The sequence below is a fragment of the Fukomys damarensis genome, unplaced genomic scaffold (assembly GCF_012274545.1).
Source record: "Fukomys damarensis isolate Sample0158 unplaced genomic scaffold, DMR_v1.0_HiC HiC_scaffold_39, whole genome shotgun sequence".
NCBI lineage: Eukaryota > Metazoa > Chordata > Mammalia > Rodentia > Bathyergidae > Fukomys > Fukomys damarensis.
The window spans coordinates 27,209,941-27,231,201 of NW_022900951.1; the positions used below are offsets into that span (position 1 = coordinate 27,209,941).

General features: G+C 34.6%; 1 protein-coding gene across 6 annotated transcripts in view; it reads right to left on the reverse strand.

The window, feature by feature from the left end:
• Window positions 1-21,261, reverse strand: part of Dmd (dystrophin) — a 2,130,457-nt gene that overhangs the window by 493,194 nt on the left and 1,616,002 nt on the right. For all 6 annotated transcript variants that reach the window (XM_033760401.1, XM_033760400.1, XM_033760399.1 and 3 more), the window contains exon 55: window positions 4,167-4,356. In XM_033760401.1, coding sequence (XP_033616292.1) covers window positions 4,167-4,356 — 190 coding nt within the window. The remainder of the gene's footprint in view (window positions 1-4,166; window positions 4,357-21,261) is intronic.

The window sequence follows — 21,261 nt, forward strand, 5'->3', positions numbered from 1 at the left end:
AAGAATACATTGAAGTTTTCCTTTTCTTACAAATAGGGATCCGTAGATTATCTCTGTTTGCTTAGATATCTCAAGTATCATACTTCAATGTATTCAAGGTACTAATTGTGCTACTAAGACTGCATTCTTTCTTTTTCTTTTGGAATTAACTCTTGGGCTAAGAATTTTTTTTTTTTGAGACACGCTGAAGAAACTATTTTTGCAAAACTTAATAATGTATTCATAATGAAAGATATCGTAATGTATAAGTTTACTCAGATGTATAATTCAAAGTTTACTAAACTTGCCTCTCTTGGAATGTTTAAATAATTGAAGTGCATTTTTATCATGGATGGGGTTGAGAGGAGGCAGAAATAAAACATAAGAGATTAGTGAAAAGAGTGACTTGAAAGAGACAGCCTGAGACATCACCTAGGTCACAGATAGCGGAATCTCCACTATTAATTGCTCCTTAGTTCCTGCTGAGAACAAGATTTTAGTCACACCACTTTATGACCACCTCTCCCTAATACATGCCTACATCCACAAACCTTTTTTACATGCCAGTACTACAATGACCTCTCAGGTGTACTTGGAGAACCCAATAACATTTGGGACACTGTTGTGAAATATGTACAAAGATGCAGTCATCCTGTTTAAAGTTACTCAGGGTTTTCTGTCAGAACTTTGAACCATGAACATTTTTACCAACTCTCCTCGCCGAAAGAAGAAATGTTTTGGAAAGGAACTCAGCTCAACTATGAATATATTTCTTCATTTTAAGAATAAATTTACAATTTAAAAATTCCCAAACGTTAACCACTCAGGGTCTATACGGTGTCCTGTGAAAGTACATTGGTTTAAAAATTCTAGTTAGACTATCAGAAGTAACAATATATATGAAAAAATCCTTATCTTGTAGTACAGGGACAATCATAATATCCATCCTTGATTTTAATAAGGAAAGTGAACAGTATTTTTTTTTACTATACAAGAAAATTATAATGTGTTTGAGAATGGAATTTATCAGGTTGCTTTCATTCAGGAACCATGTTCTTCATAATTTATATATGCCTATATATCCCATGAATTATAATTATTTCCGGGAGAAGTAAATATCCAGTGAAGTGATTGATAAACAAAAGTGATAGGTAGTCTAGCAAGAACCAAAGTCTCCATATGTAGAACAACTGATTGACAGTTACAGAGAAAAACACATTTTGTAGTGGTTTTTGCCCTGCCTTTCTATTCAGTAGCATCAGTATAAAGTAAAACTTCATTGTTTGGGGTAGGCAGATATACTGAAATCTATTGGGAGAACTATAAATTTGGCCAAGCATTTGAAATTGTTTTCAGGTCCTTTTTTCTTTTCTTTTCCTTTCCTTTAAAAAAAATTTTGGGGATGGGGTCTTGCTGTTTTGTCCAGGCTGGCCTCAAACTCCTTGGCTGAAACAATGCTCCTACCTCAGCCTTCTGAGTAGCGAGGAGTACAGTACACACCACCACACCCAACTTTCTTTTTTTTAATACATGAGAACTGTGCTCAATGAATACGATACCATCAGCTTCTTCCAATGAAGCAAAATGGTACACCATGACATTTCTTTGCTTCAGATGTGTTAAAGAAAATTTCTCTTGTTCAAAATAAAAATTCATACTAACAGGGGAAGAACCTTAAACACTTTCATTTAGCTAAAATTAAAATATTGAAATTGTACATAATCTTCTAAAGAATGTTGTTTTATTTACTTTAAAGCTTGGCATTTCTATTTGCTGCTCATGACCCCAGGTTGTTGGCTCTAATCTACCAGTTAAAATGTGTCATAAATAATAATCAATAATTTCAGGAATTTACAATTTTACCATGACATATATAAGTCTTTTGTCTAAACATATCATTCAATCATCTTACTAAAAAATCAAGATTGGCTATAAATGTCATTGCTAGCCATATAATGCAGTTTAAAGTTTAGAGAACTGGAATGCATAGAAAACAAAGCATCAGCTAAGAGAGAAAGGAAAATTGTCTCTGTTTAAACATAATTTCGGAATCTCAGTTAATCCTACTGCAGTTAAGTAGGAAATGATATGTCAAGGTTTGAGGAGCTCTCAGGGGGTTTTATAAGGCTTTTAAGAATAAATACAGCTAATTACTCTGAGGTTGCGGTGTACAAAGGCCCTGACTTATTTCCAAACTCTTCATTTTCTATCTTAGCTACCATGAAGACTATGTGTAACCTGCAGCACAGCTTAAATATGGAAAAAGATGGCCTGTTCAACATTAGACATTTTTCCCCAATGCTAGACTTTATTGAGTAACAAATAAATTTTGGCTTGGTTAAGAAATTGATAAAAATATATACATACTTTTTTAGTAATATAGCATAAGCTAGAACATTTTCTCAGTGCAATTTCTGTTTTTGAAAGAGAGATGAGAAATGTAACCATAAAATGTAGCTTATTCTCCATTCATCCACAGCACAGTTAGAATATAGAATTTTTTTTCTTTTAGTGATTCAGAATCTTGCAGGATTAATAGTTTATATATAAATTTTCATTGTATAGTATTGTATCTATAAATAAAAATTGTATAAGATAAGAGGTACATCCTTGCCCTCAACCACATACTCACTGTTTGGGGGGGAGGTTACCGGGGATCTAACTTGGGACCTTGCACTTGCGGGGCAGATGATGTATTCACTATCTTAAGAGAAATTTGATTAATTTCCTGACATTAAATTTTTTAGTAATTAGGTTATCATTTATTTTCAAAGTAATCTGCTAAAAATCTATTTAATCAAAGTTGTATTATTTCTCAACCATAGCTATGGGGAAAATGTGAACCTCGGTATTTATTAGAATTCTAAGCTGGCTGTATGAGTGGTTTATATGGTAAAATAAAATTGCATTTATGAAGTAGCATATGCCAGTGTTACAGCAGTATATTGTCTAATTTTCATCTAAGAGTGAGCAAAAAATAATAATCTAAATTTTCATTGCTTTTACATACTAGAAGGACTCAGTGAAGATATTGGCAATGATTAAGTCAGGCATTATTCTAAACAAATTACCTCCAAAGGATCAAACAAATTTAACATTAACACACATTGTGGAGGAGCAAATAGGATCAGAGCTTGCTGATAAAGCAAGAACACCCTATAAATTGCCACTGTCACCTACTCTATACTTTAGAGCAGCAAAATGCCTGAACTATATCAAAACCAAACCAAACAAAAGGTAGAGGAGAACAACAGAAGGGCAGAGAAAGAAACTTTGCATGCCGTAATTTGATTTTGGAATTATTTTTTAACCCAGAATATCCTATTACTTTTTTCATACTAATTTTAAGATATGAAAAAAAATATTAGTTCAAAAATTCATTATAGTATTCTAACAGGTCAAATTGTATTTGACATGCTGGTGAAGTCCTTATACCATGTTTAAAAAACTAGCTATGCACAATAAAACTCCTAATAGTTCAGGAAAAATACATCAGTTTCTGAGATATAAGCTGTAGGAGCCTCTTTTAACTGCAGAATATGATTCTCACCAAGATTTCATTTTAACAAAACTATCCTAAAGTTCTGTTTTCACTGTTTATGCATATGGAACTTTATAGCAATAATTTTTGTTTCTAGGAAAAAATTGTCTGAAAATTGTATGATCATTAACTATGACAAATTTAGCCATCTCATTTTTATTTTCACAGATCGTGTTAGGAAGAAAAGTACAAAATGGCAGATTAACATTTCAAAACATATTTGAAAGTAATGAAGGGAAACTGATTCAGTTAGCAACGCTAAATAAAACAGACAATTCATACAGATGCTTTCCCTGTAAAGTAAACACTCAAAATAGCAATCTTTTCAATTTAATAAACCAATCTCTAACTTATTTCTCGGTGTGAATCAACTTTCTGTTTGACCAAAGCTCTGATTTTATATCCTAGATTTTTTTGGTGTGTTGTCCAAAAATATGTACTTTTCCGAAGATCGGGGTAGTCAATGAAATCACAAATGAATTTTCCTCTTCCCTCCGGCTCTCTCCTCCTTGCCCAAATGCTGAAATATATCAGGCTGTGTAAAATGACTAGGTTATTTTGTTCCCAGTTCATCAATTACAAGTACAAATGCTGAGGACTGTTCAATCGGATTCACAAGAGTGCTAAAGCGCAACGCTTGACTTACTTGCCATTGTTTCATCAGCTCTCTCACTCCCTTGGAGTCTTCTAGAAGCCGTTCCGTATGGGTAGCATCCTGGAGGACGTTGGCAGTTGTTTCAGCTTCGGTAAGCCAGGCCAGAAACTTCTCCAGGTCCAGGGGGAACTGTTTCAGTAATCTATGAGTTTCTTCCAGAGCAGCCTCTCTTTCGTTCACTCTGTAAAGGAACAAAATAGCCAGATGCAATCCTCAAATATCAGAATGGTGCACCTAGAGAACTCTGAAAAGAACAAAGGTGGGTTGTTGCTAAAGCTCTTCTTTTAAGCGGCAACTAGGATACTGAGCATTCTGTTTGCCTTTATTTCTGTTTAACACTAAGCCTTCTATGCAGAGATGCAAGAATATTAACAATGAATGACAAGTGCAGATTTCTATAAATCTCCGGACAAATGGTCACACACAAACATGACACTTTAGACATTTGCAAACTCATATGCAAAGATTCAAAAATATCTTTCAAAAAGTTTGTAGTTTGTACTGATCAATTCTGAAAACTTTTTTCAATATACTGCAAAAGTTGAAGCTAATCTTCATAGGTAAAAACTCTAAAATCCCTTACCAGGCCTATCTTTGATGTCACCGTGAGGCAGGAAGCCAGCATTAGATAAGCAAGGAGAAAAGCCAAGAAGATCCAAACTGATAGCTGGAAGGTGCATACCAGAGAGGAAAATACAGGGAAGGGATTGGAGGGCAAAAGGAAGAAGCAACTAACAAGAAGTAAAAGAACATTTCATAGAAACCACTGTCCACAACATCATTTTTCATGATGTTATAACTTTTGAGTTAGGTTCATACTTCTTTTTTTTCCTCACTGAGTTTATTGGTACATTTTAGGTATACAGTACAGTTACATTCATCACTGGGATCTTGTACCTTTACGTGACAGATCTTGGTTCTCATTTTTTCCCCTTATCCCTGCCCTCCCTTTACCCCCTCCTCCCGTCCCTATGTACAAATACTTCATTTCCATTTTTCCATTTTCTCATGTTTTTTGTTCCTTCGCCCTTATTATCTTTCCCCTACCCTTCCCATTTCCCCTACTAGGTTCATATTTCAATACCTGACCGTCATACAACTGAGGATATTATCCAAAAGAAAAATGTTATGCATAATGGAAAAAAATGGAGCCAGGGTCCAACTCTTACTGTCCTTTACCAGTTATGTCACACAGCAAGCTGCAAACCTCTCTGATTTCTCATTTCCTCATCTGCAGTAGCCATTGCTGTGATGGGAATCAAATATAATGACACAGGTAATGTTGAGCTCTTTGTATGTCACAGTTACTCCAAACATTCTACTTTCTCAAAACTCTGCCCACATTCCATTTTCCTGGTCCTCCAGTCTTTTAAAAAGGATAAAACAAATCCCCTAACGACACACAAATCTTTTAAAAGTTCCTATTTTCTGGTTATAAATATATACTTCTTATATAAATATAGTATGTATATTAAAAATGCATGTGTTGTGGATACACACATATGTCTTCAGCAAACATCTACATAACAATACCTCAGGAAGGAAAATTGGCTTAGGCAGTAACAGTCCCATCTAACAAGATTCAGGTGAATTTTGTCTGCAATGAGGAAATTAGTACTCTATTTAAATGCATTATTTGCCATCTACTACTACACAAACACTTGCTGGGATTAAACATAAGCTAAAAATGGATTTTAAAAAATTGAATACTTAACTATGATACACACTGCTTGTTAAAATGTGATTGTCAATAATTACGCAAAACTGCAATTTATTTCAGCAGCAACTTTATCATGGGATGTGCAAACCAGGCAATAAACAACTCCTGCAGAGCCAGCGGCAGCAAAGCCCCCCGGAAGAACCGTTTATTCATCATGGGTAAGGTTTTATTATCCCTGCCCTCCCTTTACCCCCTCCTCCCGTCCCTATGTACAAATACTTCATTTCCATTTTTCCATTTTCTCATGTTTTTTGTTCCTTCGCCCTTATTATCTTTCCCCTACCCTTCCCATTTCCCCTACTAGGTTCATATTTCAATACCTGACCGTCATACAACTGAGGATATTATCCAAAAGAAAAATGTTATGCATAATGGAAAAAAATGGAGCCAGGGTCCAACTCTTACTGTCCTTTACCAGTTATGTCACACAGCAAGCTGCAAACCTCTCTGATTTCTCATTTCCTCATCTGCAGTAGCCATTGCTGTGATGGGAATCAAATATAATGACACAGGTAATGTTGAGCTCTTTGTATGTCACAGTTACTCCAAACATTCTACTTTCTCAAAACTCTGCCCACATTCCATTTTCCTGGTCCTCCAGTCTTTTAAAAAGGATAAAACAAATCCCCTAACGACACACAAATCTTTTAAAAGTTCCTATTTTCTGGTTATAAATATATACTTCTTATATAAATATAGTATGTATATTAAAAATGCATGTGTTGTGGATACACACATATGTCTTCAGCAAACATCTACATAACAATACCTCAGGAAGGAAAATTGGCTTAGGCAGTAACAGTCCCATCTAACAAGATTCAGGTGAATTTTGTCTGCAATGAGGAAATTAGTACTCTATTTAAATGCATTATTTGCCATCTACTACTACACAAACACTTGCTGGGATTAAACATAAGCTAAAAATGGATTTTAAAAAATTGAATACTTAACTATGATACACACTGCTTGTTAAAATGTGATTGTCAATAATTACGCAAAACTGCAATTTATTTCAGCAGCAACTTTATCATGGGATGTGCAAACCAGGCAATAAACAACTCCTGCAGAGCCAGCGGCAGCAAAGCCCCCCGGAAGAACCGTTTATTCATCATGGGTAAGGTTTTTGCTGAGCACACAATCTTCCACAGTGTAGCTGCAGCACTCATGCTGGATAAAAATCTTCTGTCTGCATTAAGTGGTGCAGAGTAGAATAGGTTTATGAGGATGCAGCTATTGGAAAAAAGTAAGCATTGCACTAAGCTATTTATCACCTCCTAAATAAACATTAATACCACATAGCTGAAAGGTAGCATCGTGCTCTGGTTGGGTAAAGAAGCTAAACCTCACAGAGCTAGAGGGCTAACCTGGACTACCGACTGCTTATCTAGTTTATAAGAAAACTGTCAATACAAGGAGAAATATCAAAATCATCACCTATTTAGGGGGATTTAAAAATTTGAAACCACTGCCATAGCTTTGAGAAAATGTCAGAACTGGGCATGCGACATACAGGTGGAACCCTGTGCAACTGCCACTGACTGACCATTCCTGAACTTCCAGAGAGGCAATTTCATCCAGTTTGCACCAAGACTTGCTCCATCTCCAGCCTAAAATCTGGGACTGAAGTAAGCTGTCACATAGCAGAAGACAGCAGGGTTAGACACTGACATATTTTCTAACACATTCCAATTTTAAACAAAATAAAAAGATAACATGAAACTTCTCCATGACAGTGAAACAGAGAATCAGATAGTATGCATTTTATTATCTTCATGATGATCTGGGCTTGATGCCTCTCAGCTCATCTGTCCATAACCTAGAAACACCACTTACCCTCTGCTTCCAGAGAAAGAAACTAGTAAATAATTTTCTCAGAGTTATTTGCAAAGCCTGATGCACATAAATAAAATGAAAGGGTTCTACCCAGACACTGAAATTCTCAGCCAAGTCCTACCAGTGAGTTCACCGCTTTGTAAATTATACCCTTAAGGAAGAAGCGTAACTCTTTCAGGACAGTAAGGCACCATTTTCCTAAATGGTACCCTTGTGGTGTGAAATTCCAACAACATCGGCCTGAATATTTTCTAATTTAGGAAATACTTTAGAAAAATCCAATGGCAGCAACAGCAGAAAATCTCTTCAAATGAGTTCTTTTACAATCTTCTTTGATCATAGGTGAGACGGTTGTTTCCAGATCATGTGGGGGTTTTAAAGATGACAAACTTTCTCCTGGGTTCAATACATGTACTCTGAATTCCTAAATTATAGCTGTGCCAAGTCTAGACTAGAAATGAGTCAAGGGTACTTAATTTCCATATTTGTGCTTTCAAAATAGCTCTAAATATAGCCCATAGTTTTTAATTTTTCTCAACCATATGGCTTTGAGTGGCTTACATGATAAATAAAAAGTATAAAAGTGAGAATAATAAAGAAATAAAGGACTGGCTTAGAATAAAACTAACAAGTGTGACTCTATAAAATATTCCTTTCTCCAGGTTAGCCAACTATAGACACTGGAGAAAATTTGGCTGGATTTTAAAAGTAACAATGATCACATACTAGAAATAATAATACTTTAGAAATAGAATCTACTGTATGGTTTAAGTGGTTTTTATATAACAGGGCTTAGTCATCAGTACTTCCAGCTTTATAATCCACAAAAAAAGAGCTGAGAATGTGATAGAGTAAGGAGTGGTATTGTGATTTCAAGTAGTTTTCATATGATTCATAAGGGCACCATGTGCCATTCTCAGTACATAAATAAAGGCTGTGTGAAACAGTGGTTCTGAAAGTATAGTCCATGGTCCAACAACACCAAACTCTTTTGACAGCTATTAAAATGAAATTTCTTAAGGCTCAGGTTGGTTCTACTGAATCAGAAACTCTGTGGGTGGAGTCCAGCAAGTTGTTCCAACAAGCTTCCTAGGTATTTCTAACATATGTTAAAGTTTGAGAATCACTGCTGCTGGAGATCAAACTTTGAATGGGTATTAAGAGCAGATGCCCAGATTTCTCTTCAGAACTGGACTACTTCTTGCCCTAGCTGTTGGCTGACGGTCCTCAGCTACAGGTGCTATTTCAGAACAGCTTAAGAGAGTTGCCTGCCTTTTTGTCCCTGAGGCAGGCTGCACTTACTGAGTGGCTGATATCTAATGTGTGCGTTATAAAAGTCTACCCCTCTTGCTCCAAGCGGGACAGCTGTGAAGAGACGTTCTAGCTCTTTGTGGGCAAGAGAGGTTGGGCTAGTTACTGTAGTGACACTTGCTTTGTAGCCCAGCTTCTCCTTCTGCCCTACACTTCTTTGTTTCCTTTCCTCTCCTCACAGATATTTAGCCTGAGAACACTCTCCACTAAAAGGTCTGGACATTAATTGCTTTCTCAGAATCTGGTTTTTGGGGAACCTGACCTGCTGAAGTGTGAAGCTAATTAAGATTTTTTAAAAAAAATTTATTTACCTATGGAATGCATGTGGAAAAATCTACAACTATTTGCACATACTGTGATTCCCGAAGGAGACAGAATGGAGGACTCTCACACTCAACAATTACACCTAAAAGGCTGCTGCACTTCTAGCAGCTCTTTAAAGAGATCTGTAGATAGTGGAGGTTTACATCACCAGTTAGAAGCAAAAATGCACTGAAAGGGCAAAGTGCTGGTGATATACAGGAGAGTACAGCCCTGTATCAGCCCAACATGGTGCTCATCCAGAGACAACTCCATAGGAAGGTGATAAAAAGCAATCTAGGGATCTCTATTGTATTTCTATAAACCAGTTATCATGAGACAATAAGGTAAGTATACTCTGATTTGTCATTAGACAGACACACATATCATGTATATTAGTCAGCTTTCTTATTTTTGAGACAAAATACTCAACATCCACAACTTAAATGGAGGGAGGGTTTAATTTGACTCATGGTTCAGGGGACTCAGTCCATGAATGAATGGATCTGAGGCAGAAACATCATGATGGAAGGGCATGGTGGAGGAAAGCTGCTAAACATATGGCAGCTAGAAAGCAGAGAGAGAAGGGAGGAACCAGGGAGGGAGTCATACCCCTAGTGACACACGTCTCCCAAACAGGCCCCACCTCCTAATGGCACGTCAATGAGCTCATCCATGGATCAATCCACTGCTGAGTATAGCAATCCCATGACCAGTCACTTTTAAACAGTCCCTCCTCTGAATATATGAGCTTTTTGTGGGGGGGAGGCATTCTAGATCTCAACTATCATGGCATCTCTGAATAAATCTCTAAGACTGAATTTCTATGAAATCGAAGTCACCAATTTCTTATTAGCCAACTCAACACATATTTAAAAAAGATAAAAGGAATGGAAATCTGCTACTTTCCGAGTTAAGGCTAAAGAGCTTAATCAACATATGGACTATTCCACTAGTGAATGGGTAAAAATATTTTAATAATGTAATATATTGCAGGATTGTGGGACAATATTGCATGTGTGTGTGTGTGTGTGTGTATGCATGTGCAATCAAATTCATTCAATATTTTTAGGAAAAAAAAGGAGCTCAATCTGATATGGAAGGTTATTTTTCCCAGGTGTTGCTGTAAGTGTGACAAATTGGGGGATTTCATAGCAGTCAGTCTTCTACTATAAAATATATCCATCTTTGGCTTGTACTGGCAGGAAGTAACCAGGTGAAATACTCTCCTAGTTTATTTTCATATTAACCACTATTATTTCCTATAATGCTTTAGGAAAAGGCTAAAGCTTATGATTTTGTTTCTTTTTATTGTTGCTGTTTGTAGGATACAGGTCAGACAGAATGAACACATTACCAGTACATGAGCTTCGGACCAGAAAGTTTCTTAAAATGCCAAACATTACTCATAAAGCTATAGTTAACCTAAAGTTCAAATTCTCTGGGAATGTAGGAGTACCTACTAGTTTTCTAGTAAATACATTGCAGTTTGATATTTTTTTTAAAAAACAAACATTGTTTCTTCAAGTATTGCATTTCCTACACTCTGCTGCTCTCTTTCCTTGTATACTTTCAGTTAGATATTTCATATTTCCCAGTGACTTTAGCCTCTAAGCAGATTATCTTTAAATCTGAACCTCATTCAGATTTCCATACACTTTTGAACATCTCATTAATAAATACATGAATCTATCCCATGACTGTTAGGTGCCAGGACCTATGCTTGATGTTACTGACACAGAATTCACTATGAGGTGGACTTTGCCATTTAATGTATTCAAGTGTAGGACACAGGTAAAAATTTACCTGTAATCACAATGTGATCAGGGCTATAAACTCCCATCACATTTCATCAATGAACTTCTATCTCAATTTGCCTAACAAGTAAATGTATCTTAAATATTTGTGTCTTTTCCAATCATGGGAAGTGGAAGTCATCTATCACAAAGTAGAGCAATGTTTGATCAACAGAATTTTGCCTAAATGAACTGATGTTTCATAAAGGTCTGAAACCTTGTAGGAACATTGCAGTTTATCACTGCTTTCATTTTGCTGTTGGACAGACTGATTCTCAGAGAACTGGAATAACTTTTCCAAGCTGATACACCAGTAAGTGACAGAGCTGGGATTATAGCCCAAGTCTTGTATCCTAGAAAAGAAGTTTTTCTAACTCAGGAAGACAGATATCTGTTGCTCCTTTCTGATATATTCATCACAATGAAAGACAGAAAATTGCAACAAAGGTTGTGCCACTGAAACCTGGCCTTCATTTTAGAGGACAGACTTAAACATTTGTCACTTTGCCATAAGTATGGTTGTTGACACACACAAAACCTACACATACAGACAAAGAGAAAGGCACTATATTACCCCAACTACAGCAGAAAAGATCCAGTTGGTCTGTGCTTCAAAACAAACAAAAAATGCATTTTCACGCAAATTTGCTGGTTTGCTGTTCACCGACATATGAATTAACGAGGTTTTCATCCCTTCTCTTCTGAGGTCTAGTACAAAATTACTCAAACTCTCCAGAGTTAATTGGAAACCACGACCTAAATGTTCCCAAAGTATTGCTGATTAGTTCTCAGAAAACTAATTCCCATTTTTCGTCACCCCAAACACAGGATGATTTGTGAACAAGTGCTGTGGCAACATACTTGCACGGAAAATGGAATAGTCCTCCAAAGGTAAAGCACAGCTTTGAAGCTACCTGTGCAAACTTATTTGATGATATGTTTTGGTAAGAAAAAATCATCGAGACTTTACCTTTAGATAGTAAGAATGTACACATTACCAATCACATGAAGAATGTAAAAATACATGTGCCATCTCATTTTTAACTATGTTTTTTAAATTGAGATTTGCAAAATATATCATAAGGGAAATAGCCATAATTATGTCCTTCCCCTAAAACTAATGAGATATTTCTAAAAAGAAAATATTAGGAGATAACAGTAAAAATGTGCTTTACCCTATTCTTTGCATTATTCATTTGATTTGTGTTACTGTCATAAATCATTGAAAAAAAGTGGTTGATGAAAGAAATGCACACAAAATTATGAACAGATAAAACATACTTGTATTTTTTTCTCCCGTAGTGTTAGAGATTAATACTCTTTAAACTTTGATCTGTAATCTTATATTTTTAGATTACTACCAAATACACTATTTGCAGAAGCAGAAATGTTATAAGTAATTGATTATATTTAGTTTGATTCATATAGAGAGATTCAAAATATTATCTCAGACATTTATAGAACTACTGAGGCCCTTTAGAAAAATGCAGTTGACACTACCTTCTAGGCACATACAGATTTATATTAGGATTGGATTTATTTTATTATTTTTTTGGAGGAGTATCAGGGATCGAACTCAGGTCCTTGTGCTTGCAACGCAGGCTCCAGAGCCACTGAGCTAAATCCCTAGCCCCTAGGATTGGATTTATAGTCCAATAAACTTGCCACTCTAAATAAATTCTCAATGATCTGAACAACTTGAATCTTTAAGTTGGTTTTGGTCACTTGTAGTCCTGATCACCTTTTTTTTGTTGTTGTTTAAAGGTATATATCCTCATGTTGATAGAATCATTTATGTCAACGCTCTTCTCTTCTAAAAAATACATGAAAAATAGTGCAGAAACCAATTAAAAAGGCATGCCCAGGATCGTCTCTAGAAAAATCATCTAAGACTATGCAGTGAAACAGATATATAACCTCATTCACAGTGATTTACAGAAAAATAGTACTATGAATTGCCAAATGTTGATACATATTAATCAGAAGACAACAAGACAGGCAGATTCAGTTTTCTAAGCTCAAAAGGCAAACACACAGCGGATTCACTTTAAAGGAAAAAAGTGGCTAAAAATATACCACAAATAGATGAAATGATCTTATAGTAGAGTTTGACTAGTGAAATTCAGAAGTAGAGATGATTTGCTAAATTCTGATCATGAACTTTCAGGAATGGTGTCTAAATATTTTCAACTTTTATTACCTACTTTCTTACTGAACACTCTTGTTGTTAACAACATTCTTTTAAAAAGTCTTTCATATGCAGTCCTTATTGTTATAATATTTTGCATTAAAATGATTTTTTTAGATTTCAGGGTCTCCAACGAATGTCACTTCCTTATATACTTTTAAATAGTCCGATGAGGCTAGCGGAGCAGCCTGTTTATACGTGAGAAGCTTTACCTTCAGGAAGATTGGCTGAATTTCCCAAACAAATGGAAAAACCTAAAACATCCAATCCAGATGTTACCACTTTAAAAAATATGGCCTATCAAGATAGACTTGCCAATCTCCCAGTGAGGCAAATATGATCACTATTAATACATTACTTTTCTCAAAAGTCCGTTTTGTGATTATATAAATTAGGATTATTGTAGGTATATGTAAAGACAAAAGAAATGATTATGCCTTTGATTATCTTCAGCTGTCAACTAAGAGACATATTAGAATGGACACTACAGTTGAGACTAAAGGCAGGCTTGAGAATTTAAAAAGAAATCATTATAGTAAATTATTACACATTTTAATTCTTATGAAAAAATGGAAATCTAGTATATAGAATTGTGATCTCATAGTAACTTAATAAATTTTAATGACTGCAGTGGAAATCAATATATTTTTGGAAATGTTGTACATGAAAAATTTCTAATGTGAAAATCAAATATTTCATGCACTTCTTTCCTAGAAGTTTTACAGTAAAATAAGTGTATTTTTATAAGATCAATTAAGGAATGAATTAATTTCTCAAAAATAACTCAGGCATGGTAGATTCTAAAAGAACAGTTCTCTCTAATTTTATACCTATTTTAATGGTTCAGATATGATTTAGAAGACAAGATGTGGTCTTGCAAATAGCTTGAGCTAATTAAAACATCAAAATAAAGATTTAAAGATTCTTGTTTTCTTACTTTAATTACTAAAGGGAAAACTGCATTTAAAAAAACCCCTGGATACTTTGAAATGCATTGGTGGTTTTTAGAAAAACAATTAAAATTTATGAAGAACAATCATAAATTAAAGATTTATTTTTCAATTAGAGTTAAAACACAAAAGGAGTGAATCTGAAGGCTGAACCTGATTTTAAGATTCTTTGCCTTACAAATATACTCAAGACCTCGCAAGCTCAAGGACCCATGTTCGAGTCTCTGTAACAGGAAAAAAAAAAAAAAGAAAGAAAGAAAACCAAATATACTCACTATATTCTAAACATCATCATCGACTTAGTATAAATCCTTCAGGGCAAGAATCCACATTACAGTTCCTAGCATTTAATAGACATTCAGTAAATTCAGTTCAAATCAGTAAACCTACTGTGAACCAGGCAAAGTATACAAAAATGATCTCACAATCCCTTGTTTTTAAAGAGCTCGAGTTTGTTTCATGATGTGAATTAAATGATAATCATATTGGTATAGAATTTTAAAATCGATATATTGCTTTTGGATAAATTACTTCAGTCAAAACAATAATTTGTGGATAGAGCTTTTGTAACAGAAATCAGGTTCTATAATAGACTACCATTTAGTTAATATCTAAGATGTTTTAAAAATGAGAATGAGCAATTTTGCCTACAACTGTGTTTTGCTTTGTAGAAGAGTAGATATTGATATTGTCTTTGAAGTTTGTGTCTTTTATCAAGTTTTATACTAGTAGTGAAAAGGACGTGGGAGGCAATTTGAATTTCTGTTTTTCTTGCATACAAAAGGTATTTTCTTTTGAATTTTTAGAATGCGCTTCTGCAAAGAATGCCAAATGAACATTTTCTGCAGAAACAGGGCATAAAAAATAACTTCAATTAAAATTTGCCAATTATTTCGGCAAATTCCCAGACTGAGTATAAGTTTGATCCTGGCTCAGAGACATAAAGTATAGGAAAAGGCTTAGACGTCATCCTGTCCAGGCGCTCATTTGACTTGTGTTACCCAACATATTCTTATCCTCCCTGCTTCTTGTCACTCATAGATTTGATGGGCACCTTTTGTCTAGCTCTACTCATGTTCTGTCAAAATCATCCTGTGTTTCAAAAAATGAGAACAAGACCTTGTAGCACCAGAGATCTTCCTTTCCCACTTGACACCGATCTGTTGACTGACATCCTTTGTCAATTAATGGCTTCCAAACTATCCAAATTACCTTGCATCTAGCTAGCATTTCTCCAACTGATTCACAAGAATATAATGAAAGACAGGGCCTTGTCAAATGCCCTGATGAAATGCAAATAGCCTGCCACATTTTGCCTACCTACTGATCTAAAATTTTTTCAATGTAAAATATTTGTGCTTCAAACATATAGGTAATACAGGTTTATTTATCTTTCGTACAAGTGTATATGCCTGCTTTACTAAATTTCCTGATTAAACTTTTCAACCAATGAGTTCATATTTTTTTTATCACATCTATATATGTAGCACTTAGGATTTTCAAGGTCTTGGGTTGCTACAATAATACTGATATTAATAGAAATAATATTTCCTATGATTTTAATATACACTTTAACTGCATTTGCTAATATCTGATAAGAAAGCAATTAATACAGCTATGGAATGGGAAAAGAAAAAGAAGGGCATTACATTTTTCTTTTACAGAGACCATGCCATTTAATAAAGAATTGCAATAAATTATAGCAGCAGTGATAATCACACAATTTTTAAGATTTGGATATATAATCTTAACTGATCTTTCCATTCAGTTTTGGGATAGTGACAGCTTTATCAACAAGAAGTAGCTTATGTTCTAAGAGAACATTCAAAAGGATCATGAGATTTGGACATTTGTATAAGTGGAAACCTTTTTCATCAATACATACACTTGTAAACTAGTTTTACATATAGATATACAGTAAAACATTTTCCTAAAGTTATAATAGACATTGAATTCACAGGAATACAATGGACTTCTGTGAAAATCCAAAGAATATTTTACTTTTTGTTCTCATGAATTTTGCCAAGAGTTTTAGAAAATTACACTAAGGTTGGCCAATGTTGCTTGTGGAACTCCAGTCAAAACACAACACGCCAGTGTCCCTCTTGCCTCTGTTAATGCCATATAATACTATCATCAACTACAAACTTCACCCATGTCCAGAGTGATTGTGTCTGAATTACTGTACACTAAAAGGCACATTATTTTTATTATAAAGTATTTATCTGTAAAAACTGAGGTTATGCCATTGTCTTAAAATTGTGTACAAGGATATGGTATATTATTGACCAATTTTGGTTTATGATAAAGAGGTGTTGCAAAGTATTTATTACTCACACAAAGGAAAGGGGAATGGCACTGAGTCTGAGAAGTTTGCAAGCTGCTGATAGATAGCTACAAGGAAATTTCAAGATGAAGGACATCATACTGAAAATGCATTTTTTTTTTTTTAGGGAGAATAAGGACATTTCCCTTCTGTGCATCCAATCTCTGATCCTTACAGCTCCATAGAGAATGAAATAGCATTTTAAAGATTGCTCTCTTTTACAGCCAGCTGTGACTATCAGTGAACTGAAGGTCTACCTCATATGCGAACCTGAATTAAAAACAGCCAGCCCTTTAGTCAGTACAGAGCCCACATTCTTGATTACATTTGACACAATAATCATCATCATATCTTAAGACTCAAATCAGCCTGACAGTGCTCGACTCAGGGCTGCTTCTTCCAATTAGCTGAAAATTGCAGCCCAGCTCATCTTCTAGAGAGTAAGTTTTCATTTACAATTTTGCAGTGGTGAAAATGCAATGAACGTGATAGAAGGAGCAAATCAACTTTCTAAGTTATCCAGAAACTATTTTATGTTCACTAAAGTCTGTAAACCTGTATTGACCTGAATGAAAAAGTAATTATTTGTTATTATTTTTAAAAATACACAAAGTTTAAAACAAGTAGAGAAAGGGGGGGCAAAAAATGCACTGTGAATATTTTCAGTTAATTTACCAAATGAAAGTTTTCAGAAGGAATTGTCATTTTTTGCTAAAAGTCTTTAAAATGATGTCTAATTAATGGCTAGGTACATATAATTTGATAATGAAAAGTCAATAATATGAAGGCCCTAGGAATAAATTTCTAGTAATACTGTCTCCATATGACACAAATGTTTTCTCACTATGTATCTGAGTCAAAATTGTTTCTCTTCTCTATTTCTAGAGGAAAAATAATCATGGACACTTTTGTGAACTTTATGTCCTCAAATATGATATCTTTATGTACAGATTGAGACAGTTTACATGCCATATGGAGAAAAGGGGCATTGACAAGGTAGCTGTACTTTATGATAGCTGTGATCAATATTTTCTGAAATAACCATGAATATATATATATATATCATATGAATATTAGTACAGATTCAGATGAAAGAAATGGATAGATGAAATGAAAAGCAGTCCAGAAGAGCAGAAAAATATTGATAAGCAGGAGACCTGGAGAAGCAAGACAATTCTGCAGGGAGCTGAACTACAAGGCACATTTTAGCCATAGGGTATGGGGGAAATGTGTGGGCAACAACAGGTGTATAACACCTGACAAAACCCAAAAAGCCAGGGCTGGGGATTTAGCTCAGTGATTCCACCATCTGCTCTGCAAGCAAAAGGTCCTGAGTTCGATCCCCGGTACCAACAAACAAAACAAAACATAACTAAAAGCTCACGGCAAGTGAATGTCAACAATAATGGACAAATACCACTAGTCTAAGATTGATATAAAAAAGATTATGGAGAGAGGCAGAGTTAAAGATAGTGGCACTAAGGAAGTGGCAGAAATAATAGATGAGAGAAGCAACATTTCTTTGACCCTCATTATTTTCAAGTAGCCCTACATTTACTCAAAGCTGAACATTTCTTTCAAGACATTATTTTATGAATATGTTTAATTCATGAATATTTCTAAAAAAAGAAATACGTTTTTCTTAGAATACAGTTATACGTACTTGTGATTTAGGATAGATTTTTAAAGTATGGTTCCTGATCTAAGTTTCACTCATTTTTTTGGAAGGAAAGCAAGACTATTAAAACCTAAAAATGTTGATCTACTAGATATACTAGCATCTAAGTGAATTCTGCTATAAATCTTTGCAGTAAGCCTTAATAAAGAAAAAGAAAATGTTAGTGCTATTCAGTGAAAAAACTGATGTCTTCTTTAGGATTAGTCAACAATCTGAGTACCATAAGCAACATTTTTTACAGACTGTATTCTCCTATACAAAACAAAGTCTGAATTTTTTGTTGTCAGACAAATGAAATATTTGAAATCTGTTCTTAACTTTTAGAAAAATAAAAATATCCGCAATCCAAGCCAAGATTCCTTAACATTATCTAGAATAAGTTATACATTGACATTTTGTTAAAACTACAGTCTACATGTTCTAAGTATCATGAAGTCAATATATATTTAGTTAAGTTTAGAAAAATAATTGTATATAAGCCTCATGAAAAAATACACTTTGATTTTTATATTCTTTTACGTTACCTAGGAGTATTTTATTTTCTGAATTCCAGCATGGCTGAATCATACAGATACTGAATTAGGAATCCTTTGTGCGACTACTACTTATTTTAAATTATGTGGGCCAAATTTTAAAGTACTTGACTCATTCTAGTGCTGGTATAAATTTTAACAATGAAAAAGTGCTCCATAGATATCACTCTATATTCTTAACAATTACTCAACTGATTTGCTTTAGTTGATTTCAAGGTATATCTTAGTGACGTTAAACATGACATACCTCTTTAATGAAGAATACAAGATGATCACTGAACAATCTCGTCTCTTTCCTATTAATATTCATGGAAGCAGAGTTTTGAATTAGCTTTGTGGGCTACTCAGTTGGATTTATATTCTGAACCCAATCCTCCTTTATTCTTACTTTGTTCTATGAGCTCTTTATATGCAAAGAAATAACATTTACCACAGCAAAAACAGTGTTAGAGGCCAGTTTATAGGATAACTGCAATATATTTTACTTTGAAATATCCTTGAAGATACCCAGAAAGCTTAATTGACACAGGATGAGATATTACATCTAGGAGGGATTAATGTCATTCAGAATGACTGAGCTTCTGAGTTTGATCTATGTGTTCACTTCTTCAAATTGCTGAATTTAATTTCAAAAATGTTACAGGTGTTTACTTGGCAATCACTGGCTCACCAAGTAACTTTCTAGAGTTGAACCTAGCTCTCCTACTTCCCTGCTATAATGACAAAAACATGGTCAGAGTTTATTGCTATCGTCCACATTTCCTAGAATCTCATGAACTTCCCTTCTTGAGTAAACATTGCCACTAAAAAAATAAGTTATTTGCTGATAAACTGTAAATTTTTTATTTTCCCTTTATTATTTACACCATCTGTACCATTATATGACCAGATTTTAAAACTAACTTTAACCATTAATTTATTGTTAAAGTATAGAGTAGCTTGAGATTTTAGAGGCAGAAATGCCATCCTGATACAGAATTTTATTTGCATATTTACACATAGGTAAAGCTGTTTATCATTTTGTTGCAAAAATTGTCTTTGATAGGCATATGTTTGTTTCTCATTTAAAATGTGAACATAATGATTTCTCCCACTTAGTCATATTTTCCTTAAGCATGTATTTTAAGGTATCTCTTAAAAACTTGCAACATGTGATACAGTAGTAACTGTTTTAATCATCATAAAAATGATGCGATATAAATAACACACTAAAATATTGGTGTGATCTTGATGTTAGAACAAAACAGCACATTTGTTTTGTAAGTGGAATTATATACTCAAAGAATATAAAAATAGCATTAGATAGCTATATAATAGTTAATTGTATAAAAGATATATAAAGATACTTAAGTCACCAACATAGTATATATATATATAGCTACTAAGTAATAACAGGATTTAGAATTCCTTCTATATATGTTAGAAAGAATGAAAGCTGATTTTAAAGCTTTTTATTAGTCACACAGAATAGTAGGTCTCATTTTGATACATTCATACCTGCATATAATGTACTTTAATCATTTCCACATCCCCATTACCCACTGGCTCTTCCTCCCTTCCCAATTTCCTGCCTTTTCTATGATAGTCTCTTTTCTACTTTTTTATTTAATCTCTTTTTCAAAAAGCTCATTGTATTAGTGCCTTAACTGTAACTGGGACAAAATATCTGATACTCACAACTTAAAGAAAGAAAGCCTTATTTTGGCTCACAGTTTCAGCCCATAGGCATGTAGTTCCAAGGCAGAAATGACATAGCAGATGGGCTTGGAGGAGGAAAGGTGGTCAATCCATGGCAACCAAGAAGCAGAGTGAAAAGGAAGGGGCCAGGGATGATAATAAGCCCTTTCAGGTCATATACTCCATGAACTATCTTTTCCAACCAGGCCTCATGTCCTGACAGCACAGCCAGTTATGAACTCATCCATGAACTAATCCACTGATGGATACAGTGCCCCCATCATCTATTCACTTTACAAACACAAGAGATTTTGGGGGGCCAGATGACATCTAAACCATAGCATTCTGCCCCTGACCTACAAAAGGTTTATTTCTATCTCACCATACAAAATGCATTTATTCTTTCTCCAGAATCACCAAAGTCTTTAACAGTTTCATTATTGCTGAAAAATGCAAATCCAAAGTTTTCTCTGAGATTCAAGGCAAACCCATAGCTGTGAGCCCCTATAAAAATCAAAAAGAAAGTCTAATTCTTTCATTATACAGTGGCATAGGGCAAATATTCTCACTGTAAAGGAAGAAATGGGAATGGAAATAAGTTGGAAAAGCAAGACCAAAATCCATCAGGGTAAACATTAAATCCTGATGCTCCATGTCCAGTAACCAGGGAAGGTTGTAGAGAGATGTGAACTCCATACGGCTTCGGTTGCTCCAACTCTATGGCCTTGCCTGTCATAGCCTACATGGTCTTTTCTAGGGCTGATCCCACTCACA